Source organism: Malaclemys terrapin, chromosome 10, assembly GCF_027887155.1.
Source record: "Malaclemys terrapin pileata isolate rMalTer1 chromosome 10, rMalTer1.hap1, whole genome shotgun sequence".
Classification (NCBI taxonomy): Eukaryota; Metazoa; Chordata; order Testudines; family Emydidae; genus Malaclemys; species Malaclemys terrapin.
In genome coordinates this window covers 41,183,634-41,203,748 of record NC_071514.1, presented here as the reverse complement: position 1 = coordinate 41,203,748, position 20,115 = coordinate 41,183,634, and the positions used below count along the sequence as shown (strand labels likewise).

General features: G+C 47.8%; 1 protein-coding gene across 2 annotated transcripts in view; it reads left to right on the top strand.

The window, feature by feature from the left end:
• TRIP4 (thyroid hormone receptor interactor 4) overlaps window positions 1–20,115 on the top strand; it is a 48,477-nt gene that overhangs the window by 27,624 nt on the left and 738 nt on the right. Inside the window, exon 12 of one of the 2 annotated variants that reach the window (XM_054042187.1) lies at window positions 14,312–14,414. The exons of the other annotated variant lie outside the window; for it this stretch is intronic. Within the exon in view, the coding sequence (XP_053898162.1) occupies window positions 14,312–14,414 (103 nt within the window). The remainder of the gene's footprint in view (window positions 1–14,311; window positions 14,415–20,115) is intronic. 2 annotated transcript variants of the gene reach the window in all.

The window sequence follows — 20,115 nt, the reverse complement described above, 5'->3', positions numbered from 1 at the left end:
CAGTAGGCTTCACTTTTCCCACTCCACTGAGTTTGAACCTGGTGCTCCAAAAATACTAGGGTGCCAGGAATACAAGAAACAATTCATATCCCATGCAGGAATACAATAAATAAGTCTTGCTCTACTTAGGATCCAGAAGATAACATTCTTAGGAATGTTTACAGATGAGAGACTAAGGGCAAGTCTACACTAGAGCGCTACATCTGCACAGCTGCATCGATGCAGCTATGCCGCTGTAGCACATCTGGTGAAGACATGCTATGCTGATGGTAGAGCGTTCTCTTGTCGGCATAATTACTCCAGCTCTGCAAGAGGTGGAAACTATATCGGCTATATCCACTGACATAGCGCCGGTGTGGACAGTGCTTAGGTCACTGTAACTTGTGTCGCTCATGGGGGTGTCTTTTTCACACCCTTGAGCGACGTAAGTTAGGTTGATTTAATCGGTAATGTAGACCAGTCCCAATACACGCTAGTACTCAGCCCCTGAACAAGAAATCAAAGAGAGAAAAACACATCTCAGGAACACAGTAACTGAATTATACAACATAAAATAGTGAAACTATATAGATATATAAAGATGTAAATAATGTACTGTACAAACCATCTCCGGAACATGTGAATGTAAAATGAGTGCAAGTCCTAAGTATTTTATTCTAAAAGTCCAAAAGAAAAGTCACACTGATGCAGTATTGCCAATTCCAAGTGTTCTGAAATCATCAGATTTAAAACAAAAAACCACCAGTAAATTTGGAATTTTTATTTGTCCTCTGGGTTTTGAGCCTTTAGGGTACGCTCCAGTCATGTTTCAAACTTTTCTCTGTAACCATGAATGTCATTCTCCCCTCCCACCCACCCACCCCCATTTTTTTTTTTTTTTTTTTTTTAAAGAAAACTGAGATTCTTATTCAGTTATCTGACCCCAAGGGCTGGGACTTTGAGAACACCAAATATTGTGAGCCTCATGATAAAATTGTGAGAGTTGGCAACATTTCAGAGGAATTATCCTGGGGGATCTGCAAAGACCCTCTCATGTTTCAGTTTCTGACTGTAAAAGTTTCTTGGCACAGGGTTCAAACAAGAAGGTTATGTGTGAGAGGCAGTGGCAACACACACATGAGAACACCTGTCTGTTGGGGTGCGTGTACTTTCTGTGGGGGTAGGAATTCCATCTCAGATCTCGGGTGATCTGTGTTTTGAAGATTGAGTAATAACATTGTTTCTCACTGTGGCAGTTAACACCTTCTAATTCCTGATGAGAGTCTGCTAAGTATTCCATGTCTACCATTGAAAAGGTCTCCACGAGGATTTGAGATTTGTTTAGAACTTGACTAGCCTGGTGCAGAAAGTAGTGTATCTATGCCACAGTTAACAATGGTAGCTAGCATCCATGTCCTTCTAACTCAGGGGCCCACAAAATTAGCAGTGTCTGAACCTGCATTGATCACATGTAATCTAATTCCAGATCAGGTTGTATTAGGTCTAATTCTGGCTTGCAGAGACCTACAGATGGTGCAAAGAGCATGTGTATACCAACCCTCCTGTTTGAGATTTCTCAGTATACTTTTCCAGGCAAGAGAGTCCTCCTCCAGGGTCTTGCTTATCTGTGACAAAACAGAGCAAATTAGGGATACGGTTAATTTGGATTTTAGTCCTCCCGGGCCTTTAGAATTTTTCCTTATCCAAAGCTCTCTAGTTTTCAGAAGAGCTTGTTCTGATACTCTAGCTTCCCAGCATAAGACATCAGATATAAAAAATTTACTGCTCAAATCTGTTAAGATGCAGGAGAAATTGCCAGTTGATGATTAATTTAGGAACACATTAGCATGCCAAAAGGAACTGAATGTTGGTTTTACAGCATTTGATAGAGGCTAGCATGCCCTCTACTCTGGTTTCAGAGACCCTGGGGAAGAACTGAGGCTAAAGCCGAAGCATATGACTTAATTAATGGTGATTGTAGATTTAGCCTTTGCTACTATTTTAGCAAGCTAGTCAGTGGTTTGGGACTTAACATTGCTCTCAAACACAGTCCACACTCTACGGAGAGTCAAAACTCACCTCCTTCTTGGTATTTGATTTTACTAATACTGACAGTAAAGATAAGGTAACAAAATTCAATTCAAACCTTCCTAGACTTCGGTGCTTCTAGAGTTCCTCCCTCCAGACTGCTCAGCCCTCACCCTAGATCTTCAATTTCTAGAGAACAAGTCCAAGCTCCCTTATTCCAGGGTGGGGTAATGAACCATCAGCTCTAGTAAATCATTAAACTTTTAAAGTTTGCGGATGATACCAAGCTGGGAGGGTTTGCAAGTGCTTTGGAGGATAGGATTAAAATTCAAAATGATCTGGAAAAATGATGTGAAGTAAATAGGATGAAATTCAATAAGGACAAATGAGTACTCCACTTAGGAAGGAACAATCAGTTGCACACATACAAAATGGGAAATGAATCCCTAGGAATGAGTACTATGGAAAGGGATCTGGGAGTTATAGTGGGTCGCAAGCTAAATATGGGTGAACAATGTAACACTGTGGGGGGGGGGAAGCGGACATCATTCTGGGATATATTAACAGGAGTGTTGTAAGCAAGACACAAGAAGTAATTATTTCGCTCTACTCCGCGCTGATACGGCCTCCACTGGAGTATTGTGTCCAGTTTTGGGCGCCACATTTCAGGAAAGGTGTGGACAAATTGGAGAAAGTCCAGAGAAGAGCAACAAAAATGATTAAAGGTCTAGAAAACATGACCTATGAGGGAAGATTGAAAAAATTGGATTTGTTTAGTTTGGAGAAGAGAAGACCAAAGGAGGACATGATAAAGTTTTCAAGTACATAAAAGGTTGTTACAAGGAGGAGGGAGAAAAATTGTTCTCCTTAACCTCTGAGGATAGGACATGAAGCTGCCATGAAGGAGGTTTAGGTTGCACATTAGGAAAAACTTCCTAACTGTCAGGGTGGTTAAGCACTGGAACAAATTGCCTAGGGAGGTTGTGGAATCTCCATCATCAGAGGTTTTTAAGAACAGGTTAGATAAACACCTGTCAGGAATGGTCTACTTACAACATAGTCCTGCCTTGAGTTCAGGGGACTGGAGTAGATTGTGACGGGTTGGATCACAGAAACCCCCTTGGGAGCTGCCACCTGATGTGCCAAGACTACGTCTGCTCCTGTTTTCCCTGCCAGCTCAGGACTCCAGCACCCTGTCTTGCTGAGCCAGACACTCCCGTCTGGACCCAGGGTCTGAATCACTTGCCCCAAAGCTGCAAGTTTACCTGAAAACAGCTCCCAGAAGTGTGCTTGTCTTTAGCACTCAGATGCCCAACTCCCAATGGGGTCTAAACCTAAATAAATCCGTTTTACTCTGCATAAAGCTTATGCAGGGCAAACTCAAAAATTGTTCACCCTCTATAACACTGATAGAGAGATATGCACAGTTGTTTGCTCCCCCAGGTATTAATACATACTCTGAGTAAGTTACTAAATAAAAAGTGATTTTATTAAATACAGAAAATAGGATTTAAGTGGTTCCAAGTAGTAACAGACAGAACAAAGTAAGTCACCAAGCAAAACAAAATAAAATGCGCAAATCTATGTCTAATCAAACTAGATACAGATAAGTTCCTCACCAGTTCCAGAATGCTCCCTTTTACAGGCTGATCTCCTTTTAGCCTGGGTCCAGCAATCACTCACAACCCCTGTAGTTACTGTCCTCTGTTTCAGTTTCCTTCAAGTATCCTGGGGGGGTGGAGAGGCTCCTTCTTTAGCCAGCTGAAGACAAAATGGAGGGGTCTCCCACAGGTTTAAATAGACTCTCTCTTGTGGGTGGAGACCCCCCTCCTATGCAAAGTCCAGCTCCAAGATGGAGTTCTGGAGTCACCTGGGCAAGTCACGTGTCCCTGCATGACTCAGCCTTTACAGGCCGAAGCCATTGTTCACATGGTATCTTGCATGTCTCCAGGAAGACTTATTATGTGGATTGGAGCATTCCAAGATGCATTGTCCCCAAGTGTTTCCTGATCAGGTACTTAACCTGGCGAATTCCTTCCTAAAGAAGCTGACTAAATGCCTCACAAAGCTTACTTAGAAACCAAGCCAGCATACAGCCCATATTCTTAACCTCAAGTAGAAAATGATATACATGTACAAATAGGATGAATAGATATAGTAGACCATAACCTTTACGGAGATATATTACATGGCACAGGCAGCACAAAACGTATTCCAGGTATGTCATACATACATTTATAAGCACCACCACCCCCCCATAAAGCTTTATGGGGTACACTGTCACATAGATAACCTCTCAAGGTCCCTCCAGTCCTACACTTCTATGATTAGAGCCCTCTTAGCATTCCACAGCTGGAGCAGCAGGTGAGAAGTTGGATTGTTTCGGGCAAACACTGCTGGCTTGCTACAAGGTCCTGCTAAAGGCTGGATCCAAAAAGTAAACTCTGCTCAGTGACATAGATTTAAAAGGCTAGGGAATTACCCACAAGTGAAAAATTATTGTGTGTGTGTGAGAGAGAGAAGAATATTTTAGCTGTTACTCAGCACAGTTAATATAGTTCAAATACAAATGTGCAAGGACTGCACATACTTACATAAGCCTTCATCACCATGTAATTAATACATTTTATACCCCCAAACAGGTCAATCTTTCCAAATCCATTTATAAAAATATCTGGATTCCACCAATATACATCCCACTGTGAGAATTGGTGGAACTCTGATATAATTTAATCAACAATATCTAAAACAAAGAGCATGCATCCAACAATTTGCTTTCATTACAGAGCAATGCTAGGGGGCAAAGCCAAGGCTGGGTAGGTAGAGTGATAGTGAGTGATGAAGTTTACCAGAGCACGGAGTTGGGTGGATACATTAATTGTTAATTTCTAGCCAAGGGTCTTTGTGGGATTGTTTATGGCATTAGCTGGACTCTGCTGTATCACTTTTTTCCTTAACCCTTTGCTAACGCGGTTCTTGGTATTTGAATAATTAATTCCTCAGTAATCATTTATAAAAGGACTTTATTCTGCTGACAGAAGCACTCCCACAATGCTACCATGAGTTGCTAAGGCTGAAGGAAGCACTCTTTCCCCACCATTCCAGTCCTCTGTTTTCTTCCTGCTCCCGCCTTTTGTTTGGCCATAAGAGAGGATGGCATGGAACAAGAAAATGTGTGAAATGTGCCTTTCGTCCTTTATACTGGTGAATGTTTTTCCAGTTCCACCCAGTTTCTCCTGTTCGTCATCAGTCATCCAATAAATGTGTCGAACCCAACCAAATGTAGCTTGCTTGGCTCACCACGGGCAGGTATTTTTCCAGGTAGGGAATAGAATTGCTGAAGGCTTCAGTGGCACTCAGTCACTTGGCAGTGGTGAGCCTGGGCGTTGGGAAAGCAGAGGACAGCTCACAGTCCAGGTTGTCTGGTGCTCTTGAATCCTCCAAGCCTTCTGAGAACAGAGCAGTGTGGGTCTGTTCAGCATTTTAAAATCAAATGCCGTTCAACTAGTTTAAATGTTCATCTACCTTTTGAAGCCCGATTCCTATTAAATCATAATTACTTCCCCCTGCACCTTGCACAACCAAGCTACAGCCTGTGATGCAGATCTGGGCTGGGAACTCTGATGCAGAGAGCACCTCAGGAAAGTTGTGGTGCTTGACTTGAAAAGGGCGTCCTGGAGAGAATCCAGCAGTACCCCATGCCTATCCTCCCTCCTGCTTGTGGATCTGATTGTGCTCCGGAATAGTGGAATACTGCACAAGCAGGCAGAGGAAAAAGCGACACCTGAGGGGCATGGTTGTGGGAAGAAGGGGGAATGAAGGCAGCCTAGCAAAGTTCCTTGTGCAGCCCCATGAAAGGAGCCTGTGCCGCTTGCCAGCGCATGATCCACCAGCAGCAGATGTAAGCTCTCAAAAACAGCAGGGAGAATGTTGACTGCAACAATGCATCAAGGCTGTGGTTTGTAACCTCAGTGGTAAGGCAGTTAACTTTTTTTTAACAAAGACATTATGATTGCCAAATCCATAACCATTAGCAGCTGTGGTTCTGAGCTGTTCCTTCCTCACTCGTTGTAGTCTAGACATAACAGGCTTTCAAACTAAAGTTTGGCTGGCAGCTTTTGTTGTTATTTTGTAATCTTCCTTTTCCTTCTGCCAGTCCTGTCAAACTGAGTGGAATATCACTGATTAGCTGTTCCTAGCCCAGCCTGCCCCAGCACTGCACCGAAGCACTTCCCTTCCTCTCAGCCATAGGGCTAATGCAGTGGCTTTGGACAGTTATCTGGGTTCTTGATCCCAAGAAGGTGGTAAATGGGGCATCAGCAATGAGAGTCCAGATCTCTGGCAAGAATACTGGATACTTTGTTTTTGGACTAATAAACTTGGCATTGATGTTTGGCCTCCCCGCCCGCCCATCAGGGAAGCTCTTTGCACATCGCAATCAATAGACTTTCTGGGGAAGTGAGAAATTAGAGAAGATAGTGACAGATGAAATGGCAATCAGAGCAGAGAACATCTCTGAAAATGCAAAGTTCCAGTATCCCCCAATGTGTTGTGAGAGAAACCAATGTCTCAGGTGTAACAGTTTGCACTCACCTAGCTCCTTCAATCCAGTACTTTATTGGTGGGAAATCGAGGCAAGGAGAGGTAAAGTATCTTGCCCAAGGTGTCATGGAAAGTGACTAAAAGTGGCACCATCCTCACCGACAGACCTGCTCTCCATGTGTATTCAGCACCAGGGCTGCTGACTTTCTGAGCCGAAGAAGCCCCGCAGTGCCATGTCTGGCCCAGGAACCATGAACAGAACGGTTCATTGAGTTCCAGCTGCTGGGTCCAATTCTGCCTTCAGTTACACCTGGGCAACCCTGTGGAAGATCTTGGTGTGGCTGAGGGGACAGTCTGGCCAACAGAATCTTGATTACTGGTGCTTAGGTATGAGCCAGAATAATTCCAGCATTTCTCTGAGGCCAGGCGGACTTCGCAGCACTTGCAGTCAGAGAAACACACCTTCTGACTGGTAAATTCCAGCATGTTTCCTCCGTGAAGCCACTGAGATGAGAACGGAACCCCAGGAGGCCATTCTTAGCTTTGCTTTTCAGACTAGAGCGTCCCTCGAGCCTCCTGAAGACAGAATCAAGGACGGGGGATTTTCAAGATCCCAGAGAAAAGTAACGGAGACTGTGACTGGCCAGGAACAGGATGTTACACTCCTATGCAGTGCGTGGAACAGGAACCTGGCTAGACTGCATGATTTGCCCAAGGAATAATCTGAAAATTCTAACATTCTATGTAGGGGTTGTTTAGGATAAGAAGCATCTGGCGCCATTTCTCCTGCTTCCAGGCCCTGCAGCTAACAGAGTTAGAGAGGATTATTCTGAAAATGGTGCTTTAAAGTTGAAGCTTGATCTGACAAAAGGACATTGACACACAAAAAATGGAAGATCATTGGAACATTTGTTTCCTGTTTGCCCTGTTGTTGTTATAGCACCATTATGTTGCATGGTGGAAACCAGGCCCTGAAAAGTAACAATCAACACCAGATGAACACTGCCCACACAGATAACATTTCTCTTTTAAAACTGGGCATTTCCAAGTCCAGATCCCTTCCGTGGAATGGCCCCCAGAAGCCAAGCTGATCCATCACTATACCAACACTTTGCCTTTCTCTGTTTTTCATCAGATGCTCTCAAAGTGGCTTATGAACACTGACGAATGGCTCTGGGTTTCACAGGTGGGGAAGGTCGCACAGTGACACAGCTAGGAATAGATCTGGGATCTCCCATGCTAACCACTAGAGCAGGGGTGGCCAACCTGAGCCTGAGAAGGAGCCAGAATTTACCAATGTACATTGCCAAAGAGCCACAGTAATACATCAGCAGCCCCTCATCAGCTCCCCCCAGCCTTGCCGGTCAGCGCCTCCCCCTCCCTCCCGATCAGCTGTTTCATGGCGTCCAGGAGGCTCTGGGTGGGGGGGGGGGGAGCGAGGGCATAGCAGGCTTGGGACAGGGCCTGTGGCAGAGCTAGGGGTTGAGCAGTGAGCCCCCCTGGTACATTGGAAAGTTGGCACCTGTAGCTCCAGCCCTGCAGTCGGTGCCTATACAAGGAGCCGCATATTAACTTCTGAAGAGCCGCATGTGGCTCCGGAACCACAGGTTGGCCACCCCTGCACTAGACTGTACTGAAGTTGTTGCTTGCTGCCTGTGTGTTTTTGCCCCAGTCCTGGCCTTCTGGAGTACAAAAAAGCCAGGGGTCTAGATAAGCATTGGTGTAATTTTACTGGTCTCTAGTTCCCTGGGCTGCCTCTCAGCCGTTGGTCACATTTGTGCTGGGTTGGAGAGCAGGTTACAAGTGCTGGCATAAATGCCGCTGTTTGGCTGCGGCTCCCATGCTGCTTGCCAGAAACTGCTGACTATTTTTTTTCTGTTTTGGAAACCGCTACAGCAACATTTTCTAGCTGGATGGTGAGCAATTTCCCTCAGGAGAGGAGGAGAAAATGGCTGTTTAGTAGTTAATTACCTGTTATGTTAGTCTGACAGCGATGAAGCTTATGAGGCATGAAAGAAGAGTGGATCCGCCTTTCCCACAAATCACACTGAAAACTGGGTGAAGTAAGTTGCCCGGTGGCCAAGCACGCTCCCAAACTTCCCCCGGCTGTCCTCTGTCACAAGCACATCATTCAGCCCTTACATTCCTCTTGCAGGGAATGCTTTACTTCCCAGCCTCCTGACTTGGGGACAGCCAAGTGGCTTCTTGTAACTCTTGGAGCAGGCAGCACAGAGTATGGGGTGTTTCTGCCTGCCACAGATGGCTGATTTATTGACACACAGGCCCTGCCACAGCAGCCCTGTGCTCTTTCCGAGGGGCTGAATCGCTGCCAAGATGTTTTTGAACTGGATTTCATGGTGAGAAATAACCCAGCTCTGATGTCAGCACATGGGCTCTGCTGGCCTTTATTCCTTCCAGACAGCCTTGCTTTCCAGCGCAGCCTCTTTTATTTTGAAGCACTGAGGGGAGATAAAGCCCAGACATCAAGATGGCTGCCTGGATCAGCAGTGGGTGACAAAGTTTAGGTTTGTTTCCCATTCTGGGCCCTGATGAGGAAAGCTGTCAATGCCATTCAGCTGTTTCCATCATTAGCCCCTATCCCCTCTGCATGCCCACCTTTCTCTGGTACACCAGGGCACTCAAACTGGCTGCTTTGGCATCTTGCCAGGAGCCTGAGGACCACCCCTAACATCCATGGGATAGAACAGATGGCAGCTGCTCTCAGAGACTACAGGTCCCAGCGTGCAGTTTTCTCCCATCTTGATTCAATTGGCATGGGACCTGTACAGCTCCATATTAAAGATGGCAGGCTGCACTGCAGAGCTCTGTAGGCCGGCCTTTTTTTGAGGCAAAGACAGGAAAGGAACTGGGCTTATTAACACATTATTTTATACCTTGGTCTTTTCTGGGGCATTTGTTTATTTCCTTCTGCTTTCCTGTCTGGAGACCTCAGTCACACCAAAAGAATAGCCTGAAAGGTCACTAGTAAAACTGCCTGGGAAAGGTTTTGCTCCCTGCTTTGTTCTCTAGAACCTCTGCTTCATCATGGGTTGTGCCTTTGTTTTCTGATAGGATTCGACCACACCAGGTCTCTCTCAGGTCTCACGTTGCAGTGCGGACGGGATTAAAAAAAAAATAACCACCCCGAACGGGGCGCTGTCTATACTGGCACTTTTCAGCACTAAAACTTTTGTCGCTCAGGGGTGTGTTTTTTCACACCCCGGAACAACTAAAATTTTAGCGCTGAAAGTGGCAGTGTAGACACAGCCTTGGTGATTTGTGTTCTCCTAGCACTTTTCTTTCCTTGATTGTTTCAGTTCCGCCCTCCTTGGTTTGTGACACCTTTTAGATGGGCAAACTCAGCACTCTAGAGCCAGGGACTTGGAGATGGGGGTGGGGAGAGCCTCATTCAGGCTGACGACATGGTAACGATTTACAGGCTTCCAAGGAAACTGTGTCCAGCCCTCCTTAGCCGGAAGGGTAATCAGCCAGAGGTGGGGAAGTGAGGGTGGGGGAATACAAGGAGAAATGGGATGAGGGAGCAGTAATACCCTCTGTAAAATAATATGAAAATTCAAATATTCTAGTATGAGAAGGAGATGGGGAAAAAATCTGAATGGGTCAGGTTGTCTGTTGTGTCCAGTTTGTGCTGGATGCAGCAAAGAGAGGGAGCTGTGAGGGGCTACTCTGAAGGCTCTCAGTTAGTAGTAGTCCCCTGGGGATCATCCTCCAGCTGAAAATAACTGGAGTGCAGTGTGCTCCAGTTGTGCCTCCTTCTCAGGTGGGCTACAGGAAGAGTGGCATAGGAGTCAATGGCATTCTCGTGCCAGGGGAATCCCAGCTTGAGTGGTGCAGTCAGTCTTTGCTTCCTTTATGCTGCTAAACTGCACGAGCGAGCAGAGTAGGCCAAGAGTATCTGACCTAGTGTTTGCTGCCAAATGTGTTATGTTCAAGCGTCTCTGGGATAGTCTGCATCCCCCTAGCTACAGCTATTGCTCTCAGTTCCTCCCCTTCCTGGCCTTTTTCAGGGTTTCCACTGCTCCCCTGAATTAAGACAAAGTGCAGAAAATTGTCGCTTAGCTAAGTTTGACTGGATGAAAATGCCCCCCCCCCATGCCCCCCGTGGAACAGGGCCCTAAGTGTCAGAGGTAGTGGGTTTGTCTCCCTGCTAACTCAGATGACCTGTCTTCCCCTCTACTCCTTTTACTGTGGGCTGGCTGAGCTGGGAAGTCTGCCCAGGCCTCTTAGCATTGCTGGACTCAGCATGCTGGGGAGAGGTCATTAGCAAAGTGGTGGAAACATTCAGTATGGTGGATTCCATCCTGCATCCTGATTGTTTTGGCTGTGTGGAGTGGCTGATAGCCACCTGCTGTGTGTTAGAACTTCTGAATCTGTAGGGAGTGTGGGAGCTGTAGGCAGCCCGCCTTCTGTGGAGCTGACTAGATAGCTGACTTCCAGCTGGTACTGAGATGCTGCATTTAGCCTCAAGCTCTGTCTGCTTCTTTAGCAGGAGAAAAGGATCTCCTTAATTCCTCCTAGTTACACACTTGCTAGTAACAAACTCTGGTCCCCCCAGTGCTCTTGTTTAGACTGGGGTTTGCATCTTTCTGGTGTGGGTGGAATGAGCCAGGAATTCCTGGCTTCTGTACGAGTCGATGTGCTCATCTAGTTCTAGATCATGTTTGGGGTTTGCAATTAGCTTTGTTTGAGTCCACTTGTAGTGGAGAGGAGAGACATTCCAGTTGCCTCGGTGAAGCAGCAGGAGGGGTCAGATAAAGGAATTACATAAAACTAAGCAAAGGGGTAACTAGCACTTAGAAACCTCAGTCCCATTGAAAGTCAGGGAGTTAAGTTCCTAAGTGCCTAAGTCACTTCCGAAAAAAAATGAGACTTTTGCTCCTAATTCACTTAGGCACTTCTGAAAACTGTACCTTTGTGTTCTACTGCCAGCATCTCTGTCAGACTGCACAAGCTGAAAAGCAAAAAGTAGGGGAGCTAGAATTCCTGGCGGTAGAAGAGACAGAAGCATGGGAGGATAAATATCAGGGATTCTCTAGTACTGGGATCTGAATTATTCAGGAAGGTCAGATGAAGTCATAGAAGTGAGGGAGTGCCGCTGCACCCACAAGATTCCATAGTATCTGGTGAGATAGAAGTTCTGACTAGAGAGCATCATACGTCATGACCCAATTGGTACAAATGCCGAGTCAGAAGAATACAGACATATATCAGTTATACTGCATGCCCCCAGGTCAGGCTACTGATAGCCCAAGAGATTGAGAGAGGAAAACATGCTTGCTCAAATAGCAATAATGGGGGGCTTCAGCTAGTCAATGTTAACTGCTCCAAAGATTTTTACGTCCCTGGGCTGGTGATCCAGTAGAGTAAGTGATCATGCATGCCTTGGTCCACCAGATTTAGCAAATAGCCTCCTCCATTATGCTCAAGTGCATTTCTAAATTGACACTTCAGTCATTGGTGTCTCTTTCTCCAGTCTGACTGGTCTCATAATTTGGTTGCAATCTAAAACATCCAGTAAGAATCAGAGTTCACTTAGGTAACTTATTAGCTTTACTAGTTCTATCACAAATGTAATTGGTGCACAGTGGGGTGCCCCCAACCTTTGCACAGCTTGGGGGCTGCATTGGCACTTTTCTCAGAGCCTCAGGTCTGTACACTGTGTTGGTATAAATCAAAGGAGTAATTGAGCCGAGTACACAGATTGACAAAGCTCTGTTGATGCCTCATCCACAACTCTCCCGAACGGCATTCAGCCTCGGGAAGCCTTGTACACCATTCCTACATGCTGCTTCACACCATGCCGCCCGCTGGTGTGGCCTGAGCACCTCTTCTTCCATCCAGAACGCACACTAATAGCCCAGCTTGACAGTGTGCAACTAATAGGACATCAGCATGGCCAAGAACAGGGGGGCACAATGAACAAGGCAGATACAACTGCTTCTGAACTGGCAAGCAGACCTTGGAATTTCCACAGGGGGAAATCTTGCTGGGGGGGGGAAGAACCAATCAGATGAGAAGGAAGCTTTGCCTAAGTTCTCATGCCTGCAAAAATTCCTGCTGGCAAAAAGTTCTTCAGCAAAACACTGCCCTTTTCAGAGTCAGTGCAAGGAAAACCAAAGCTCTTGAGCCAGTGAATTGTCAAGTATGTAGGCTCATGCCTTTGACTTTTGTAACCTCCATGCATAACAGCCCACTGCCCTACTGGGGGAAGTGGGAAGAGCGCACAAGATGAGGTTTAAGGATGAGTGTTGATTACTGTTAGAATGCTGTGTGTGCACACATACATGTCCAGTTATGGAAGCCCAGGTGTGTGTCATTATCAGACTATACTTTCTCTAGCAGTCTAGCATTAGAGAGGTTATTTTATCCCTGTATTTGGCACTGATGTGCCTGCTGCTGGAATCCTGTGTCCAGATCTGGTGCCCACAATTCAAGAAGGATGTGGATAAACTGGAAAGGGGTTCAGAGAAGAGCCATGAAAATGATTAAAAGATTAGAAAACCTGCCTTATAGTGATGGATTCAAGGAGCTCAATCTATTTAGTTTAACAAACACAAAGTTAAGGAGTGACTTTATCACACTCTGTAAGTACCTACATGAAACAAATACTTGGAAATGGGCTTTTCAGTCTTTTCAATCCTGAAGCCTGGGGATTGGTAACGCTTGAGACTGTATCCTACCAACTTGAAACTGCAGATGTCTCAGTGTGTGTGTTTGGTATATGTTCTCTTACTCATCTAGGATCTTAAACAGAGTCTAATTTTTTTTTTTTTACAAGAGCTTTGCAGTTCACCTTCTAAACATCAGTGCAACTGGACTGCGTCCAGACAGAGCTTCAGTGGATTCCCTTTCTTGGTGAAGCCTTCCTTTTTGATTAGCGAGAGAAGGGCTCTGTTGACTGTTTTTCCTGTACAAATTCCCCAGATGTTTTCATTGCACTGAAGTTGCTTTACACAAGTTCCTTCCAGAAGATGGCCTGGATTTCAAAAGGAGAAAACAGTTCTCCTCCCCAACTGCATTTGGGTGCTGGCTCCTCTTTAAACTGCAGACTGACTCCTAGTGTCATGTTAGTCTGAGGGTATGTATACACTGCAGTCAGAGGGGTGACTGCAGTATGTGTAGACATACCCAAGCTAGCTTTGATCTAGCTGGCTCCAATAACAGTAGGAGTGAAGCTGCAGCAACGTGGGCTGCATGGACTGTGGGTATAGACTGAAGCAGCTAAGCCATGCTGCTGTGGCTATCTAGATCAAAGCTGACTCATGTATGTCTACACATGCTGCAGTCTCACCTCGTATTGCCATGTAAACATACCCCGAGTTAGAATAAACTCCTTGGAAGAGGGGTCTTGTCATTTGATGGGTTCAACAACCCCTCAGAAGCAGAAGGTTCTCAAAATAGGTCCATTCTACAGCAAGAACAGGTCTGATTGAATAGTTGTGATAAAAGCAATTGAGTTAAACAGGTTAAACTTTGTGTATGGATTCAACTCTTATCTGCTAAAGCTGGTGATTATCAGATGCAAGCCCAGCTGATATCAGAGCCACCCAGGGTTTGCCCCTAGTGTGGTTTTTAAATCTATTTAAGTCGGTGCAACCAATGTGTGTGGACAAGCCCTTAAATTCTGAATTACCTTCTCATGCTGCACAAATGTTCTTGCCTGCTGTGCTCTTTTTGAATGTAGAGCTGCTTTCACACCCACTGCGGTTTGTCTAAGGCAGTTTGTGTTTGTGCTTTTCAGTATCCGGAGTTGAGCCAGGAGTCTGGGTCTCCGTTTGTCTATGTCTGCACTAATCCCCAGGAGATGATTGTGAAGTTTCCCATCAAAGGAAAACACAAAATCTGTAAGTCATGGCACCCCACAGACACACTCCTCTCTCCCTTTCTGGCAGGCTGTTGCCAGTTTTTGTCCTCCAGCTCAGCTTGCGTTCTGTGTAGCTGTTCACAGGCGTTGATCCACAGGTGTTTGTTTAATAATGCAAACACATCTGTAGGAGCTTCCTCTTTAGTTCTTTTATCCCCAGATGTTGCTTCCTTGAAAACACATGACTTCTCCCTCTCCCTTGCTAAGGTTCCTAGAGTCTTAAGACTCATCACAGTTGATCTGTTTTTGGCACGAGCACATAGAGCATGGCTGAGGATGCCAGGTTGTTTGATTAGATGATAAACCTTTGTAGCCAAAAACATCCCTTCAAATAGGGCAAGTAGCAAACCTACACATCCCACTATGCAAGCCATGTGCATGAACTGAGTGGTGTCTCACTGGTACAGGGGTAATAGCACTCCTTTTCCACCTTCACAGACCTGGATTCGAGTCTCAACTTGCCATCAAAAGAGAACATGGCTTAGATGGGTCTTGGGCTAGTCCCTAGTAGACACTTGTCTGCATTACAAAATTGCCACCCAGTTTGGCTTGACTGGCTATCAGTATGGGAGACCCAGGAGTGAAATAGCAAGAGGGCTGCAGGTCTAGGCGGAACTGCTTTGGCAGAGCTGTGGGGGGACGCTGCAGAGCATCTGTCCACACTGTGCTTGCCAGTGCTGTAAGTCCCTTTTATGAGCAACCAACCATCCACAGCTGCTGGTTTTACTGCCCATCCCTGTAAAGAGAATGGAAAAGGGGCGCAGCAGCTGGGGATTCTGCAGTCAGCTCTGATCTTATTAACAGCATCCCCGCTTCCCAGCCTTGGGAAGGGACCACACATGGTTCCAGGGGACGTGAAAAATTAATTTGACAGGCTTAAATCAGTATAAGCAAAACGAGTCTCTGCTCTTTGTTTCACTGAGCTGATCACTAGGTCTACTTTTGAATTTGCAGTGTGTTTCACTGGGTGTGGTTAGACTCTGGTGGGACGGAAGCGGCAGCGTTTCTAGGGACTAGTTAACCTCCTCCTGAAGTACAGTCTGGAGTCTTTTCTCTCTCCACTGATTGAGAGGAACGTTCCTCTCCCTGTGGATTTAGTCTGTCTTTCATTGGCTGTATGCGGATCATTCTCCCCCACCGCATGTTTCCAGAGCCTAGGGGGCAAGGTGGCTTTGTTTGGGTTATTTCCTTTTACGCGCACCAGCATCCTCATGGGGAAGGTGAGTGCTCTAGCTCCTTGAGCAGCGGCTAGCCAGCGCTACCGCAGAACCCACAGCGGAACTTGTTCCTGGGGCCCACCGCAATATGGCGACTCCGGTTCTGGTGGGTGTGTGTGGGAGTGAAAGGAGCTGTTTGGAATGGGGGCTTTTTGTGTTGCTGGAACATCCTTACAAGTGTGATTTATTTTGGCATCAGCTGCCTGACCCCGACCCTGCCCAACCCTTCCCCTCTCTGATTCATGCTCTGCCTGCACTCCCCGCACCTCCCTCCATCAAGGCACCTCTGGCAAGGAGGCTGCGGGGTGCCGTGGCTGAGTGGAATGCTGATGTGCTCTGTGCAGTGTGGGCAGGGGCTGACTGCATCTCTGTGTACAAATGCTGGCTGCCACATCGCATCCTTTGTGTTGCAACAGTTTCCTGCTTGAAGAGGGAGCAGCTTAACAGACTGGAAGGATGCTGGCTGGGCTTGAGGGTGTCTGAGTGTCCCACTCCCACTGCTGGCTTTGCCTTCCCTGACTCCTCCTGCACAGGATCTGTCATCAGGGTAAAGCAGAGCAGCAGCAGTGGTTCACATTCCCCTTCAGCGGGGAGACAGCCATTCCCGGCCAGGCAGACGATATTGATGACAAGTGGGGGAAGGAGCAGAGAACCTTTGAGGTTTCACCACAGTAATGCACTGTCATAATAGGGGCACGCTTCAGATCAGATACAGTCAACCTCAAAAGCATAATGCCTCATGAGCCTTATAACAAGGCCCTGAGGACGGGTCACTTTAGCATCCCCACCTGAGCACACTGACTTGCTACAGGGTCTCCTGTAAACCTCACTCAGCCAGGGACCCAAATGTCTGTTTGTCCCATTGTTGGGAAACAAGGCCTTAGTTTGATCAAACAGAAATGGGGTTTGTGCAGGAAAGGCTCCATCTAATCCGTGTAGAGATCTGATCCTGATCACTGTGGTGTCCAAGCGCCTCCCGGGGTGATACAAATAGCAATAACAATCTCTTTCTTCATTCCCAGATTGGAGGGGAAATAGCTCCATTGCTTGTGTGTGCTTGGGCAGGCAGCATGGGCAAAACTCACTGAGGGAAAGCCGAGTTGGAGAAATACATTTTCTCTTAGCTTTGAGTGTAGGAGCCCTGTGCTCATCCTTAGCTCTTGTGGCAGTGAGTTCCACAGTCTAGGCCCAGCCTAGTCCTGCCGCCAGCACTCACAAGCTTCCCCCTATTGGTCGGACAGTTCCATCATTCCAGTAGAACGCAGCAGTCCAGGATGCTTTGGTTGCATGTGGGGCATTCTGTGGACTCTGGAATGTGAGATAGAAGGGCATTTAATGACTTGATCAAGTTTTGAGAGAACCGGACTCCTGGTGCCTGTTCTTCGATATTCACCTTTGTCTTGTGCTTATCTCTGTCCTCGTTCCAGGTTACCCATTGGCTGACAATTTTTTAACTAGCTGATAGAGCTGGGTGCTTTCTTATCAGCCTTGTTTCGGGGATAAGGAGAAGCAGTTGCACTTGAGACTAGTAGATGAAGTTGGTGCCAAATGTGAAGCCAAGATGTTCCAGGCTTGGCAGAGCTTGTGGCCATATGAGATGGAAACATGTAACTAAGTTTGTAGCTCCCCTGCTGTTCTTCCTCTGTGAGGAACCCTCATTCTGTAACATGCTGGTCTGACATGCGGGGCTACTAGGCAGTCTGGCTACTGTGAGCTCACAACTGCTGAGACATGTGGTGGCTAATCACGCTTTCCTTTCAGCCAGAGGGGACTCTAGGGCTGCGACAGCTCTATTAGATGTGGCCTGTCACCAGAAGGAGAATGAGGGCAGTGCAGATTCCCTACAGCAGTAGATCCTCCCGGGCCATGGCCACTCTGATTTCCCAAGCATGGTTTTACCTTGCTTCTGGCTCCCATGATTGCTGCAAACCCTGGCAGAAGAGACCTGCATGCTGCTTATTGCAATCAGCTGCTCACACCTTTTTGCAAATCCCTTTTTGCAGAAAAGTCTGTGCATCCCTATTCCCGGAAGGCTTCTGCTGGAGTGTAGACTGTAGCAGAGGACTGGCCAGACAGCCAGACTTAGCCCAGAACCTAGGCTAAAGGAGGGGAGGCCAACTTCAGGGAGATTTAGGGGGACCTGAGAGAGAGAGAGGCAGGAGGAGGAAGCCTCTGGGATTTGATTCCTCCCATTATCTGTGGGAGGTTCTGAGCAAAGCTGCCTGGTGTGAACAAGAACCCTCTCATGGTAGATGTGCACGTAGGTTCTCGCTGCTTTGGCGCTGGAATTAGTAGGCCAGTTAACCCAAGACACCATGTTCCTTGGGCAGGCCCAGGGTTTGTCTCTGGAGCGAGGGGCACTTCCCCAGCCACTCCAGCACAAACCCCTTGCTGTGTTTTGGAGCTAGCCCTGAAATGTTAATCGCTAAACACATGGAAATGCATGCAGCTGCCCCGGCCCTAGAGAGCCCCCACTGCTGAGGTGTAGCTCAGCTGCAGTGGCACAGCTCTTCCAGCGGGAGACACACTGGCCGTGTATGGTCCCATTTCCCAGTGGACATGCTCTCGTTCCCTGGAACAGTATCATACGTGTCCTGGGATGGTACCTTGATTAAGCCCAAGAAGGGAGATGGAGTAACCCGGAGAGTGGAGTGCATGCCGGCTCTGGCTCCTTGGCCTGTTCCCTGACCCCTCTCCCCGTGCAGTTCTGCCTCTTGTGTTCCTTGCACTCCAGGGCAGGGTTTGTTTCTTTGCTCTGAAGGGCGCTCACGTCTGCAGTTGCTATTTGACCAGGTAACTGCCCTTTATCTACCAGTCTTCAATAGCAGCTGTCCTAGCCAGAAGCCCTGAGCTGCGCGCAGACAGGCTGATAGAACTGCCTGACATCTCCATGCTGCTTAGAGCTCCCTCCACAGGTAGCTGCAAGCATCTGCGCCTTTGTGCTGTGCCTCTGAACCACAGCAGGCATGCTCAGTTCTGCCAGGCAGAGCTCTGCCGGGACAGCAGCTTGTGTCTGGGGGCAGAGGGAGCTGACCCCACACATGGAGCTAATAAGTTACTGCTGGTTATGGATGAGCGTGTTTAAAGTCAGCTTGTGCTGTAACAGAGCTGAGATCAGTGCAGGCTGCTTCCTCCTGACGAATGGTTCTGTCTGTGGAGCAATGGTCAGGGGCTCTGCAGCACATTGATTAAGGAATATAAATGGCAGTGGAGGATGTGTACAGCAGCTATAAAAGCCAAAGACAAGCTCTGTATTTGCAAAGGGTGGGACCCGCCACCATGCAGAACCCTGCGGGGGGCGTTGTGACTTCACAAGTTGAGATGAATGTTAGTGCGAGAGGTGGTGCAGTCCTGGGACCAGGGAGGAGGGGGCCTGGGGTAGACACCATGGCATTGTTCGGTGGAGCTGTTGTTGCTCAGCGCTGAAGCTGGCTGTTCAGCAGGGGGAAGCAATGCTCATTCAGAGGAGCCAGCCAGTGCTGGGGAGCGAGAGAGCAATTGCCATTCAGGCTGGGGTGATGTCGTGCATCCTCCATCAATCTGACAGGGATCAAAGAACATGTGTAGAGCCAGCAACCCCATGGCCCTCTCTGGAGTGAGCACGGCAGCTTGGGAGGGTCCCTGCTTCTCTCACGCTGGTGCGTGGTGGGCGGGGGACGGAGCTGAGTGCGCCACCCCCAGAAGGCTAGGGCAGAGATTGAGACCATATGGGATTATCCTAACTGGTGGTGGTCCCCCAGTTCGTAGAAGGGTCTCAGAGCACTGCCCTGCGCGGGGCTATCAGTGGTGTGTGATGACATCTCGACCCATTTGTGTATCACTGTGAATTTGCAGTGGGCAACTTCCCCTCACCTCCAAACAAGGGCCTCCAGGGCGGGAGAGAAACCAGCCCTTGGGATAGGTGCCACATGCATTGCTTTGGAGAGAGTGGATGCAGTTCAGGGAAGACATGGAGTGAAAGTAAGGAGAAAGAGGGGACTGGGCATGACCCAGGGAGGCAAACATTGGCCCCTGCACTCTGGGCTCCAGCTCGCTCCCTCCCAGTGCCTCTGCATGAACCCTTGGCCTGAACAGAGTTTGTGCTTCAGTTACTGGATCAGGTTTGTTGATGGCCTGCCCTTGCCTCCGTGCTGGGGAAGGGAAGCTGGAAGCACTGTGCCTGCCAGGCTGGGAATCTTGGTAGAGCCTCTGTCAGGGCCGCAGCCCGTCTGCTAGCAAAGCCCAAGGAAGGCAGTGTTGGCTCTGGGTCCTGCTGCTGCCAGCAGAGTGCAGCTGGCTGTGAGCCTGCTTGTTCACAGTTGCTGGCCCCCTCTGCTCCCAGGAGGGAGGCGGGGGATGCTAGAGATGTGCTTCCCATTAGTCTATTCCGGCTGCAGCCCAGAAAGGCCCCTTGGCTGGGCTTTACACTTGTGAGCCCTGCAGGCTTCAAACTCTGACCTCTCCCACATGGCAATAGGGCAGTCA